Genomic DNA, 14,887 nt, shown 5'->3' on the forward strand with positions numbered 1-14,887 from the left:
TTGTGTCCATCATTAAATAGCAAAAACCATTTTGATGCCGACCAATGAAGTGATGTGGTTACATACACTATGCAAGGATGCTTATTAGTTATATTGTAAATATTATCATTTATGTACACGGAAATATAAAGTTTAAAAAAATGGGATAGAGGCCTTAAATTGGAATTGGGCACTTTGACCTGCAGTGTATGCAAATCCAGCCGAAGCCACTGAAGCGCAACCTTCAAGATTGGAAACGAAAGACCAAAGACGTCACCTTTTGTGTTCTAACACCACAACTTTATTGACAAGACGGACTCAGTGGACAAGTCACATACAAGCTTTGTCCTTATAGACTCAGTCGGAGTCTGAGTCCCAAGTCTCTTCAAAAAACGACGTACTTGAACTAATCACAAACTAAACAACCAATCAGAGGAGCTTGAGCCTAGAATAACAAAAGGGTAAAGGATGGACTGGATAAGCTCTTGGGAATGTTTAGTCTCCAAAGGTAGACCCCTGGCGGGTCTCGTTGGCATCTGCGGTGGGTCACGGCTGACTCCGTCCGTGGTTCATCCGCAGGAGATGACGGTGAAGCGCTTGGAGATGCAGGACATGTTGTGCAGCACGATTCCGAGCAGAAACAGCAGCACGCACGCCACCAGCACCACCGTGCACACGCCCGACCACGTGGACCCCTTGGCCGCCCCGCCCGCTGCCGGCCCGCTCACCCGCCGCTCCCCTTCACCATCCTCCCCTTCCAGAACCACGTCCAGAGGCCTCTCCTCGGGCACGCTCACCACCGCCACGCCCTTCTGCCCGCCACCCGGGAGGAAGCGGCACGCCAGCAGCCCAGGCGCTCGGTCCTCCTCGGTGGGCAGCGGCAGCATGTAGCAGCCGCTGCCGGGCAGCCGGATGAAGACGGGCGTACGTTCGGAGGCGTGCGGGATGGCCACCACGGCGACCACGTCGGGGTCGTCGGGCAGGTGGGCGACAGAGAGGCCCGGCGGCAGCTTGGTGACGCCACGGCACCACGGGCAGCGGATCTCCTTGTGGCTGCTGCGCATCTGCGACAGGCACACGGAGCAGCACGTGTGGCGGCAGTCCAACAGCTTGGGCCGCCGCCGCGGGCTGAAGTAGTTGAAGCAGATCTGGCATTCCAGCAGGGAATCTTGGGAAAGTGTCTCCATGTCGGGGGGAAAAAAAATATATATATATTGTCCCGGTGATCTGTCAAGAACGCAACGAAATCTACTCCACCGGGTGTTCGGAGAACGTCCTCGATTGTCGTTCTGCCGACAACCTCGATGTTGTCGTGGTGATGTCACAGCCTGCTAGCGGCGACATGCTCGTCCATCTGCAACACAACAGACCACACGATTAAACAAAGCCTATTTTTACAGTTACAACACATTTGACATCACAGCAGCCGCTTTAAGGGACTATGTAAATGAGACAACAATTAAAAAGAACATTTTCTATCGTAAGGAAAATAAATCTGGCAGGAAGTGACTTAGTGGTTAGCACGTCTGCCTCAGAGTCGAGGGGTTCTGGGTTTGAATCTGACAAGAGGAGTAGAAAGCCACGGCACATGTAGACAAGCAAGCATCCACTCTCACAATCACACTTATGAGCAATTTAGTCTCCAATGAAGCTAACATTCATGTTTTAAAAAAAAATTAAAATAAATCATGGGGAGAACACACAAACGTCACACAGGAACCAAGAAACCCTGGGACACTATTTTGTTCATAATCGTGGAAGCAGTCTGCCATGGAGAGAAAACGTAACAAGTAAATCAAGCATTAGGAGCGGGTGGGCGTGGGGGAATATCGAGCCACTCGACATTTACGTCGGATCAAAGCTAATCCTCGTCTTTGGGAAAAGGATTTTCCGCAAGGGAACATCTCCTCTTCCTCCTCCTCTTCCTCACAAGTCCATCAGGATTTGCCCGCATTTCTCCTTCACCTTCACCTTCTTTTTCTCTCTCTCTATCTCAGGGAAGCTTACTGAACAAATGCTGCAGTACCACCATGAAGCTATGGGGGCAGTGTTGGGATTGCAAGTGAATAATTGACAAAAGTGCACATAAACAATTAAGAAAAATCACATTTGGGGATTTTAGTATTGCGCCCGGCGGGCGACTGGTTAGAGCGTCTGCCTCACAGTTCTGAGGATCGGGGTTCAATCCCCGGCCCCGCCTGTGTGGAGTTTGCATGTTCTCCCCGTGCTTGCGTGGGTTTTCTCCCGGCACTCCAGTTTCCTCCCACATCCCAAAAACATACATGCTAGGTTGATTGAAGACTCTAAATTGCCCGTATGTGTGACTGTGAGTGTGAATGCTTGTTTATGTGTGCCCTGCGATTAGCTGGCAACCAGTTCAGGGTGTACCCCGCCTCCTGCCCGAAGATAGCTGGGATAGGCTCCAGCACGCCCATGACCCTTGTGAGGATAAGCGGCTCAGAAAATGGATGTATGGATGGATGGATGGAGTATTGCGCCCCCTGGTGGACCAATTGCTAAATGTTGATTCGAGCTTTTTGGGACCCTGCTGTGCGTTTCGCCAAGTGGGCGGAGCTGTAACGTGAACAGCGCACTGATTGATGGATACAATAGCATGGCGTCATCGCTTTGTTTCATTTCGAAGTTGATTGGAAGTTTTTTTTTAAAAGTGCCGACTAATGAGTTGGTCGCACTGGTCTGTGAAAAATGCTGAGTCAGCACTTGGGCTGCTCCAATTATTTCGAGAGAAACAATCAAAGACGCACTCAGAAAGACGTTTTCATAGGGATGGGGAAAATATGCTCTCCATCAACCTCACTTTGTCATTCTTACTCTTCTTCTTTCTCTCCCCTTCTCACTCTATCTTGCACTATTTTTCCTTCTCTCCCCTCTCACTCATTGTTCCTCCATCTCTCTCCTCTCTTATTTTCTCCCTCCTTGTCTCTCTATCTTGCACTTTTTTCCTTTCCCTCTCTCTTATTCATTTTCTACCCCTCATGTCTCTCTCTTATTCTCTTCCCTTTCTTTTGCTTATAAATTCTCTCTCTAGCTCATCTCTCGCCTTTTTCTTTTTATCCTCTTTCCCCTCTCTCATTCATTCTCCGTAAACCCCCACATCATCTCTTTCTGTCTACCCCCTCTCTTTCTCTCTCTCTTTCCATCTAAAGGAAGCGGTGGTGGTGGGGAAAAAAAGTGTGATTCGTGCTGACTGGTCTCTTTTCACATGTCTTGGGAGTCTTTAATTAATTTAGTGACTCTGCATCAAAGGCCTTAAAGGACACCTTGGGTCACCGTTTCACATTTTGTATGTCATGTTTGATATATATGTAATATTGATTTTTAGTAAATAACTTATGCAAAAGGGACTACAAAATAAAAGGTGCAAAAGTGGGAATTTGTAGTTTGAAGGTACTTTCTGTGGCGGATCGATGTGGACGTTTGTGTGGCGTAACCATGACAACCGCCAATGAAAAAGCGAGCCTCTAGGGGCGCTCTTTAGAGGTCGGCTTAAAACAAGCCAAGCAACAAGCAAATAACGATGATGTCATTTGATTTATGACTTCAAGCTACTGTCTCGCCTTTGTGTGACCCATTTAAAACATATTTGCACACACACACATACATTCTAGTAGTAATATACAACATACTTATAATTACAGCTCTGAAAGACGACTGCAAAACTGTCAGTTTCTCTAATTTTGCAATTTATAGGTACATGCGTTCATAAAATTTACATTTTTGTTTTATTCTGTAAACTACTGGCAACGTAACTCCCAAATTCCAAATACAAATCGCATTTATTTGCAGAAAATAAAACAATCAAAATAGCCCAAAAACCTAACTTTTCCACAAAAGTATATTATTACAGAACTAGTAATATATTATTAGTCACAGTAGTATTTTTTTATATAATTTAAGCATATAAAGTTGGTTGCAGTAAATAGAGAAGTAGTAGTACAGCTATAGTATGCATATAGCAGTTAAATAGTGCTATATTCTATAAATAGTGCTATATATAATAGTGCTATAAATTTATTTCCTGTATTATTTGTCCCCAATGTGATTATGAATAATTTTACCAGAGGGTGGTCATGACGTCGTCATGTGCAGGTGGTACACACAGACACACACACACACACCCTCAGGGGCCTCCCACTCCACATAAAATCAGCTAAAAGGAAAGTGCACAAGATAAAAATAACCAACACATTGGCCAGCAGCATACACACGCACACACACATGTACACACACATACAGTATACAGTACACAAGCACGCACATTGGCCACGGGGTGTGAGGACGCGGCAAAATACCTGCAAGAAAGAAGCGCGGCTCGTTAAATGTGAGCCCCGCCAGCAGAAAATGTCAGCCAAATGTCACGCTAACCCCAGCCGGCGCTTGGCGTAACGAAAGCGCGTTCCTGTTAGCACGCGTCCACACCGAGATGCGAAGCTCCAACAGGAGGCGCCACAGGCTCTCGGAGATAACAAAAAGAAGAAGAATAGCGCAACAATGAAGGTCAATCATTCATGAAAATGACACTAATAAACATTCATCGCTGCACTTTACGACGACGCGTTTTATCTTGAATGTCTGCCAGCTGCATGCGGCTGGTTTACCAGGGCTGCACACATACACCCTTATTCTTGTCTTTGTGTCATGGTGGGGCTAGCATGGGGGTGCGCACAGTACAATATGAGAGCAAGGCTTTATCACGGTCACGCAACAACGATTCAACAAAAATCAAAAAGTATACCTGTGTGGCGTAAAAACACATAACTTCATATATTACGTAACTGGATGACTGATCAGATTTAGCAATAAATAGAAGTTTTTTTGTTTTTTTTTGTGTGTGTGGTTTCTGTAGTTCAAAACATGTCCCCCGTGGATGTGCACTTCTTACACTAACAACATGGCTGAAACAGTAAGCAGTCAGTTTAATGGAAAGGGAAAAAATACGAAGGACAAAACCTCTCTTAAATACAGGGTCCCCCAATCTGCAACTATAATCCACCCCCCCCCCCAAAAAAAAGGTTTATAATTGCCTATAGATGCCACAAGATGGCAGTAGCAGTACTTTTGTCTAAATGAAGCTCCTCAAATCACTGCAACAGTTCCCTGGCACCAAGATGCCAAACAACAGCACCAAAGTAATACAGTGCTGCCTTGAGATACAAATTTAATAATCCTGTGTCAATGCTCGTCTCTTAGAACATTAAAATCTCAAATCAACATAACCCTTTGGAATGAATAGAAATCCAATTAATCAGTTCCAGCCACCCCCCAAAAAAAACACCAACATTTGTTTTATAACTAGATTTTTTCATAAGAAATACTGCACTCAACAGTATTTTACTGTATAAAAACACAGTAATAACATTTGCTCTCCACATAACCAGCAAACACAAAAAAATGTGGGCTCAAAAAAAAATGTGTTATGCTTGCTTTCATTTTCTCCTTCTGTGAGGTCTATTGGCGAAACTTCATGGCGCATAACCATCAGAGACTGATATCCTTCCATTGCAAGGAAACCAATGTAAATTTTGTGGTGGCACAGCGTTTGTTTGAGGGAGCCGTGCCCCCTCTTGCCCAGCATACAGCTGGCCCTGCATTCATATCAAAAGGCTTAAGTTAGCAGCAAGCTACATTAGCAGCAGCCTTGCTCTGCTATCTTGTCCCGTTCACATGTGGACTTGCGCGCCATCATACACAGATTTACACTGACCGCCTACCTCGAGATGATATTTCACGCTGATGTCAGGACATCATCGATAAAAAGACAACTATGGGTCGATAGGTTTGATTGACAGCTGGAGTCAAAGTGCTACTGATGACGGGCGGGCGCAAATGCATCAGGCTGACTGGAATCACTTTACAAAAGCACAACTTTGTCAAGCCAACACTCGATCAGGCAGATAAATGCTGACATGACGTATTGGTCATATTTGAAGATACTGAAGATTTATTGGCGCAATCAAGTCCGCAAACATTTTCACTAGAAGCAGATCAAGAGAGAGGAAAGTAAATATTAACCTTAGGTAGACTTGGATCCACATAATTAATCCATCAGTTACGAAGAGAAATAAATATAAAACCTGGCCATTGAATCCGTTTTGTATCATTTTTTTATAGCTTTTTCAATAAAGTCAGGCATATAAATCCATCCATTGATTTTTGGTTGTTGATCATGTACAATTTTGTTATTTTAAGTAGTCACTCGAACTAAACTGATTCCACCAAACAGTAGGCTGAGTTGAAACAGTAAATGTTAGTTTGCTGCCTAAATGGGCTGCAGAAGAAAGTGAGAAACATGGACAGCATAACCTGCATGAAAAACTTCAAAAATGTTTAAAAATAATAATAATAATAATAGAAGTGATTTAATTTTCTGCCTAAACATCCAAATAGAAAGTAAACTGCGAGAGTTAAGTTAGCACGTAAATACGTCTGCAATGCACGGATATGTAATCAGGAATTGATTTCATTCAACATGCACACGCACACACCTGGATGTCTAATCGCAAAGCACTTTGGCCCACCTGAATCATGTTCATGTGCATCATCAGATTACAGCAGTTACCTCAGCCAAGGAGATTGTGTTTTGATTGTACAAAAGCGATCAATTAAGTTTCTTCTGATAAGCCAACTCATCAACATTTGATTAGCTTGATGGACAAAAGTATTGAGCCAGCTTCTGGTATGCTATGCTAAGCCAATACCCAGTTGATACAGCAGGTGAATGTAAAGTTAGCGCTTTTCTTTTTTTTTTTTTTAACACATCAGCTATGCTAAGATAAGGCTACGTGATACAGCAAGTAAATGTGTTGTTAACGCTAAACAAAATAGCCCACGGAAAACTGCTCAGTCAACCTTATGTCCAAAGCACAACGCAGGTGGTCACTGCTCAGCTAAGCTTCACTGAACTAAGACTGAACTTCATGAACAAGGTGAATGTGAAGTGAGCAATGGTGCTAGCAACTTATATTTGCTAACACTAAACAAATTAGCCCACGGAAACTGTTGAGGCACTAACTTTATAATGGCATCACGTCCAATTCCCATTAAAACAGGGTTATACCACGCTATGCTAAGCTAATACTACGCGATAAAGCAAAGCAATGCTAATACTACCTGGCTAAATGCTCATTTGAAACATCTGAATGAGCAACTTGCGAAAGTACATTCACAGCAAGTGTAACTGACGTTAGCAATGAAGCTAGTAGCGTGAAGAGTGTCACGGCGCCACTAATGCTGGCTGGTGCTAAACAAAATTAGCCGGCGAAAACCTGCCGCTAAGCTAAAGTAATAGCACCAGGGTAAAAAGTGGTTGATTTTGTGTTGCCACTTTTGTTGATGCTGCTTTTGTTGCTGTTGCTGTTGCTTTTGATGGTTCCGCTTCTGTCAATTCTGTTGTTGGTTTTATTGTTGCTTTTGATGTTATTGCTACTTTTGTTATATTTGGTACTGTTGGTGTTGTTATTGTTGCTGCTGTTGCTTTTGTAGTTTTTTTTGGGGGGGGGGCCGGGGGCTGGTGTTGCTGCTTTTTTTTTTTTTTTTTGCCGTTGGTGCTGGTTCTGTTGTTGTTGCCGTGACAAGGTGGATGCTGGTTTCATTTGCATTCACTCCTCAAGCTTCACACTGGTTTGTGTGCACTTGCACTTGATTAGCTGAGATAATTGATCGTAATTATCTCCAGGTTGCATTCAGGCAACAGTTGACTGATGACACACTTGACTTCAAGTGCTCCCAACACACAATTTGCATCTCTGCATCCATGATCTTGTTGTCCTCGCACACGTCCATGTATTTTCTATAGCGCTTATCCTCACTAGGGTGGCGAGGGAACTGGATTAGCAAATTCCGAACAGTGAGGCAGATGTGCTCACCACTCACCCACCGTGCTGCCTCCTCACGCACGTCTGCATCTTTATTCACGACATCGTCTGCCTGATTGTTTTTCATGGAGCAGCATCCCGCCAATTAAAGGACTGAATGATTCCGTGCTTGCGCAGTGGGGAGGCAGCGAGTCCGTAGGGTTTCTATCTAATTAGCAGCATCATTCTGTCCCGCGGCGGCCGGGTGGGAAGCCTTTTAATAACATTTTGTCTTGTGTGTGCGAGCGATGTGCCGCCATCCCAGGTGTGAACTCCAAAGTGGGATTAATCCACAATACAAATGGTTTTAAAAGCAGGTGTGCCGCTGGCCTGGTCTGGTTTGCCGCCAGTTAGCTCACTTAACCTTTTTTTCCATCGGCCATCGAGAATAAGAAGAAACCTGATGTGTTCCAGAGTCACAACTTAAGTAGCTGAATTCATTTACTTGACACCAGTCTCGTGAACTTGCAAGCTAACTTTTGGCAACACCTATTCACCTGGTTTATGGTTTCCACAAAAGGCAATGTCTACAAATCTGTCAAATTCCTCAAGATAGTATCACGGAAAAGTAATCTTCAGTAGAATAATAAAGTATGAAGATTACACTCCCAAATAGGTGGGGCGCACACAAAAAGATGCATCCTTTATTTGACCCCGCTGAACTGAGTGTCTCTACAACACAGTCACAGACACGCCAGTGCCCGCCGTACCATGCGAACATGTCATCACGCACCTTGCCAACAGCAAGGTGCTGGGCGAGGACCCGCCGCCAGCTGGCATGGAGGTGCGGCGAGGTGTTTTATGCAGCGGAAGGTAATTTTGTCACGTGCTTCTGTTCTGATGCTGACTAACTGACCCCAAAGGGGAAAAAAAGAAGAAAATATAATAAATATAATACAAACATATTATCATTAAAAATAAATACAATTAATACAAAATATTTCAAAAGAAATTTTTTTTTAAAAGAAGAAATAAAATAAAAAAATTATTTAAGAAAATATTTAACAAAATAAAATAAAAATGGTTTGTTTTAAAATCTAAAAAACATTTTACAACTATTGAAAACAAAAAAAGTACTGTATTTTAAATCATTAAAGGAAACTAAAATTTGAAGAAGAATTTATGAGAAAAAAAACACTGAAAGAAAAGATCAAAATAATTTCAATAACACTTTTAAAGAAATTCACTAACACAAATATTTCTTTAAAAGAAATTGTTTTGAATTTAATAAAAATAACATTCAAAGAAAAAAATGTGAAAAAAATTCAAAGACAACAAAAAAACAGACAAATAATTTAAAAGAAATATCAGTAATAAAATGAAAGTGAAACATTTGAATGCGAAGAAAATGAAATTAAAATAAAACAATAATTACAACATATAATTTAAAGGAAAAAAAGAAGAAAAAAAATTATATTTAAAAAGAAATACAATATAAACACTAAGCAAAAATAATAAATAATTTAAAAACAGTTTGAAACTGAATAAAAGAAAAAACATCTAAACATACTAAAATCCATTTTGAAATCAAAACTAATGGTTGTGTGGCTGCGCCGAGGACATGTCCGAAGCGCCTGGCGGCGGATTTATGCTGTCACGCAGCAGCAGACTCCCTGGTGGCCGCCATCAGCTACTTTCTTATCTTGTCATCAACACGTGCGAGAAGAAGACACGCCAGCTCCACGAGCTCTAAGACAGTCAACACACATCTCCGGGGATACGCAACACGGCCTAACACGCACATCTCATCTCACCACGTTTGTGGTTGAAAAAGGATGATATGATGCACGATTAAACAGACGCCCGTGGCCGCAGCGACGATTTTAATGGCAGCTGCTGAGCTGATAAATTGATGTCAACAAATGGCGGCGGAACAACAAGTGGAATAGACGAGCAGCAACACCAGTCACCTCATCACATGCGCACGATGCAAGGGTATAGTTACGTGATCAAAGGCTACATTTATGTAAAAATATGAATTTACTACACTCAAAGATGCTTTACAATTGCATACATTTTTGATTCACTCCTCAGTCACACCTGGTGGGGGTAAGCTACTTGCATAGCCTCAGCTAACCGGGGCCCGTCTGACGGAAGAGTGGCTGCCATTCTGCGCCTACGGCACCTCAGACCACCACCAAACATCCAACCACATTTATCCGTAGCGCGACGACAGCATGCACTCAGGTGGGGATACGAACCACCGACAGGTTGTATTTTTATCCTCTGCACCATGCCGCCCATACGTGAACAGAGGCTATATTTACGGATCCAAGGCTATTTTTACTGTATGTGATCCGAGGCTATGCTGACGTCAACGACATTATCAACACAGTGAAGACGGAATTTTGGTTGCAGGTATACTGTGGCAGAAGTGTTAAAGTTATCATAAAACAATAATTGAAAGTTTCTGCTGTAAGAACTGCCTGCAGAAAAAGAGTTAAATAAATACAACCACTGCCAATAAACTACATATGGTCAAAGCAGGAAGTCACTTCCAGGTTTTTCCTCCTCAACAGCGACAGCGAGCTAAACGATTTTTCCCGGAGCGCCGGCTGAACTCAGTCGCTCGGGCTGGGCCGTTCGTCAGTGCTTACAATCCGTCCGGCGGGCTGAAATGACGACATCGATCGTGGCGGCAGACAGACGCAGAAAAACAGGAACACCCGCGAGACGGAGATTGATTCAGAGCGGCGAGAAAAGTGGAGGAGGCCCACGGCTCAGGTTCGCTTCCACAGAAACTCGTCAAAGAGACACGTTGACTCGTGAACTTCTTTTCATGACCACAGATTGGGGGGGGGGGGGGGGGGGGGGGGGGGGTCAATACGGTCTTTATGTAAAAGCTTGGCTTTTATTCACAAAATTTGCAAGGCAACCAAGGCAAAATGTTTGCAGCTTGGAAGCACAAACCTTGGGTAAAAAGTTTCTAACATGTCAATAGATCACCGTTTTTTGCAACGTACAAATAGGAATTTGACTGCATGATTGACTCACTCCCTCCTCCTCCCTTGTCATATGGAACAAAATGTAAAAATATTAAACTCATGTTGCCTGTTTCTTAGTTTGAATTAAAGTCACCAGTGACATTTTTTGAAAAAACGCGAGAGGGGGTCGTAAAAGTCGCGAAATAGATCAACCAAATGGCGGACTCTGTTTTTGTAAACCAGCTCCTTTCTGTTCGCAGCCATGTTGTTAGTGTAAGAAGTGCAAGTCAGCAGGGACACGCTTTGAACTTTGGAAGCTACAAAAATCTTATCTATTATCCCACTGATTAATCGAGTAATCGGAAAAAAATGGGAGTTTGCATTATTAAGCACTAAAACATGCAGGTATGGGGCAGATATTATTTTTGTCCACTTTGGGGGTCGCCATTAATCGTTACAGCCCTTCATAAACGCATTCAAATCAACTGACTGGCCCAATCCTAACCGCAGACAGAAGTAATCATAGTCAGAAAAACAAAGGAAAATCATGGTGTGACTTCTCTCCTCATGTTTGCGCGTTTGACGGATCTCATCTTTGTCTCAGTCCAGCCCGGAGAGGAATTTTCTATTTTCTCATCCCTCCTTTTCCCCCCATCTGACAGGTCGCGGGCCTTTTCCTCATTAGTCAAGGTCAACAACGGTCACGACGCTCCCAAAAAGAACTGGAATCATCGCTCTGGCACAAAACAATTATCAGCTCAAAGGGCGAGAACAATGTGGTTGCCGCCTTCTTGTACTTCTGGTTTTGCTTGACTAGCCCTGCCCACTTCCTCCCCCAATCTCTCCACCACGGGGGAAAAAAAGAAAAAAAAAAAGCCACGCTTTACTAGCCCTGCCCACTTCCTCCTCCAATCTCTACGCCACGGAAAGAACAAAAAACAACAACAAAAAGCCATGCAAGACCACAAAAAGCTTCAAAAGAGAAACCATGGCAAAAAGTGAACCAAGGACACAAAATGTTGGCGACAGATGGAGAGCGATCATGCAACAGAGTGTGGACAAAACGCGCTCGGCCTTCCAGGGAACGTTGCGGGAATGCAAATGAAGCGCAGGTGCGGGCGGACTGAAAATTCAAGTGAGAAGGCCGTCTCGCTAGCTGCGTATGCTAATCACACGATGTTGTCTCATCGAAAGCAAATGTTGTCTGAGCCAAGTGCAATTTTCATTCAGATTCCCGCATTTACGCTTGAAGAAAATGTCGAAGAAAAAAAAAATCCCGTGCTCATAGGTGATTCGTGGTTGCATTCATGTGACCAGAGGCTACATTTACATAACCAGATGTGAAGACTATACACTTTTTTTGATCCTAGGGTTCATTTACACGATCCGACATTACATTTAATTGACCAGAGGCTACATTTACATAATTTCAGGCTCGATTTACATGATCCAAGGTTTCGTCTACCGATCCAATGTTGCATTTATGTGACCCAAGGCTATATTTCCCACATCAGATGTTACATATACTTGAGCAAAAGCTACGTTCCCATGATCCAAAGATGAAATGAAGTAATCTAAGGCTCACCAAAACGTTACTGCGCTTTCACCACGATCCTTGCCCTTTGCCGTGCTTGTTTAAACAAAAAACCTCCATGGGGGAGGTAATTACATTCCAGCACTGACAACTACAGGGGTTCCCTGAAGACGCATTGGGCCCCCGGGGGCCCTTCGACCACTTAGCGCACGATTTCATGAGGCCAAAGCGACGCCTTGCTTTGCTTGCGATTCCAGGGAAACCGACAAACCGGGGAATGTTCAGCATGTTCTCGCTGACTGACAAACATCTCATTTTACACACACACACTGAATCAGAGTTGTAGACAAGAAGCAAAGAGCTGGCAGGGACCCTCCTTTAAGACTCCCTAATCCTGCAGGCAATTACACGGCAAGATTAAGTCGACACTTCCTAAAAGTGGAAGCACATCCAGCTTGTTATTTAAGGGAAAAACACTTGGCGGTGGGGGGTGATGCTTTAAACTCGTCCTGGTGTGACCTTCCATGATTCCACCTCTCACACTGGGAAGAGCTGCGAACATTGGGCTGAAACAATAACAGCAAAAATCAACCTCATCATGAATCCTGATGACTCCCAACTTTGTTTGTTTTTTTTCCCCCTCTCTAGTTGACCCACAACGGATGGGACAATGGAGACGTGCACGCGCAACGCGGGCCATTCACGAGCGTGCACACACAAACCAACAGCATCTTTGCGTGAACATGAACGCAGCATTTCTTACTGACACAACAACAGATTTGCGCGACCGGAAATACACACCCAGGACGCACACAAACGGTGACAATGAAGTCCGACAGAAACAAAAAGACGAGGAGAGAAATCGTGACAATGAGACAAAAAAGGAGAAGAACACTCACCTCGTGCAGCGGAGTGCGTGTGTTTGCGCGTGTGCGTGTGCAGCTCATCCTCTTTGTCGTGTGAACGCAACACAACAGGAACACAAGGCGGGCGGACACACTAAACACAAATAAAAGAGCAGAGCAGGCGGCCGCCTCTCCGCCGGCGGACACGCCCTCCCCGCCGTCGCGCATGCGCACACACGCGCGCGCGCAGGTTGTGCAAGGTCGGAGGGTTGAGGGGGAGCGGCAGCATTGCATGGGTCTACTTTTATGACGTCATACGACCCATGTAAACAGTAGCGCCTTGAGATATGATTGATATGTTCATAACTCAAAAAACAAAAAGAAAAAAAGTTTTAAAAAAGGGGGGAAAAAAACCTGCAAATAGGTAAATCTGCAGATGCCGAACAGCGAGTATGCAGGGAAAAGAACAAACCAGGGAATGTTCCTTGCAAGTGTTCTCATTTTGTGTATTTGACTGTTTGTCCCATTAATGGATGAAATTATTTCGCTGACTGTCAATTTCCTATTTTTTTTTCATGTCACTTGAGCTGTTTCAGTATAGAATACATATGTACAGTAGTTATAAAAAGTCTACACACCCCTATTCAAATGCAAGGTTTTTGTGGTGTAAAAGACTTTTTCCACCAATAATCTGAAAAAAATAATATTTTAGAGGGAGGAAGCAAAACTAAAGAAATGAGATAATGTGGTTGCACATGTGTGCACACCTTCCTATAAGTGGGGATGCTGCTGTTTTCAAATTCAAACAACCACATTTAAAATCACATTAAATAGCAGTCAGTACGCACCTGTCACCATTTTAAGTGCCCCTGATTAAACCCAAATAAAGTTCAGATGTTCTAGTAGGCTTTTCCTGACATGAGTGGGCTTCATTTGGTGAGCACGTCAATGTGCATCAGGCACAATAAGGCAATTAGACGCTCCCATGGAAGCGGAGGCAGCAGGCGTTTCATGCTATAGAAAAAGACAATAAAGGGCCTGAAGATGAAATAGTCCCGTTGTTTCCCGGCGACAAACGCCACACCTTGGAATAATTTCCCGAGAAGAACGCCGGCTTTGGTCTCGGTGTCTGACCTCCTTTTCCAGGAACGTCTGCGCTCCTTGTTCCCTTTCCGACTGAGAGGAACCGTATGAGGCGCGTTTAAAGTGCGCTGGTGCGGGTGAGGCGGACATCTGGGAGGCCGACAGATGCGCTGGCCTCGGGGGCCACCAAACGCTCAGGAGGAAATAATGCCACAAGGTGGCGCTAGAAGAAGAAGAGGCAGACAAAGTTACCGAGTTAAGAGATGCTGTGAGTATTATTGTATATGCTCTGTTTGTATGTGTTGCTGCTCTATCTGTGTTAAAGTAGCAGTTGTTTAAGGATTTATAATCATAATTTTATCTATGGTTATGTTAGCATTTACAATAGGGGAAGTTCCTTATTACATGGTTTAGTTAAACATTTTGGTGTATAAATATACAATGTTTAATTCTCTTTTGCGTTATGTGTCAGTGTTATAGTACAGTTCAGCTGGGACTGACAAATAGCGCTAACAAGCACATTTTGCCTTTTATTTGGAGAACTGTGTCAGAAAGGTCTTCTATTCGTTTCACCAAAGTGATGTTATACGACTGTCTCCCATTTCTTGACAGCGAGAGAGTGAGAACTGGCATGAAGGGATACTTTAA

General features: G+C 43.6%; 1 protein-coding gene across 6 annotated transcripts; it reads right to left on the reverse strand.

Annotated features, from left to right (window-relative positions):
- Positions 1-257: 257 nt before the first annotated feature.
- On the reverse strand, positions 258-13,424 carry rnf152 (ring finger protein 152). 6 transcript variants are annotated; one of them, XM_061758124.1, is made up of 4 exons: positions 13,211-13,424; positions 4,366-4,466; positions 1,237-1,333; positions 258-1,160 (listed from the first exon to the last, which is right to left on the reverse strand). In XM_061758124.1, exons 1-4 carry the CDS (start codon positions 13,382-13,384, stop codon positions 549-551), a joined length of 984 nt encoding a protein of 327 aa, XP_061614108.1. In that variant the 5' UTR covers positions 13,385-13,424; the 3' UTR covers positions 258-548. The 6 variants fall into 6 exon arrangements, with proteins under 6 accessions (XP_061614108.1, XP_061614111.1, XP_061614110.1 ...); XM_061758127.1 differs by having other exon boundaries at positions 4,366-4,453; positions 13,211-13,400; XM_061758126.1 differs by having other exon boundaries at positions 4,293-4,453; positions 13,211-13,395.
- Positions 13,425-14,887: the final 1,463 nt, after the last annotated feature.

Source organism: Phyllopteryx taeniolatus, chromosome 20 (assembly GCF_024500385.1).
Source record: "Phyllopteryx taeniolatus isolate TA_2022b chromosome 20, UOR_Ptae_1.2, whole genome shotgun sequence".
Classification (NCBI taxonomy): domain Eukaryota; kingdom Metazoa; phylum Chordata; class Actinopteri; order Syngnathiformes; family Syngnathidae; genus Phyllopteryx; species Phyllopteryx taeniolatus.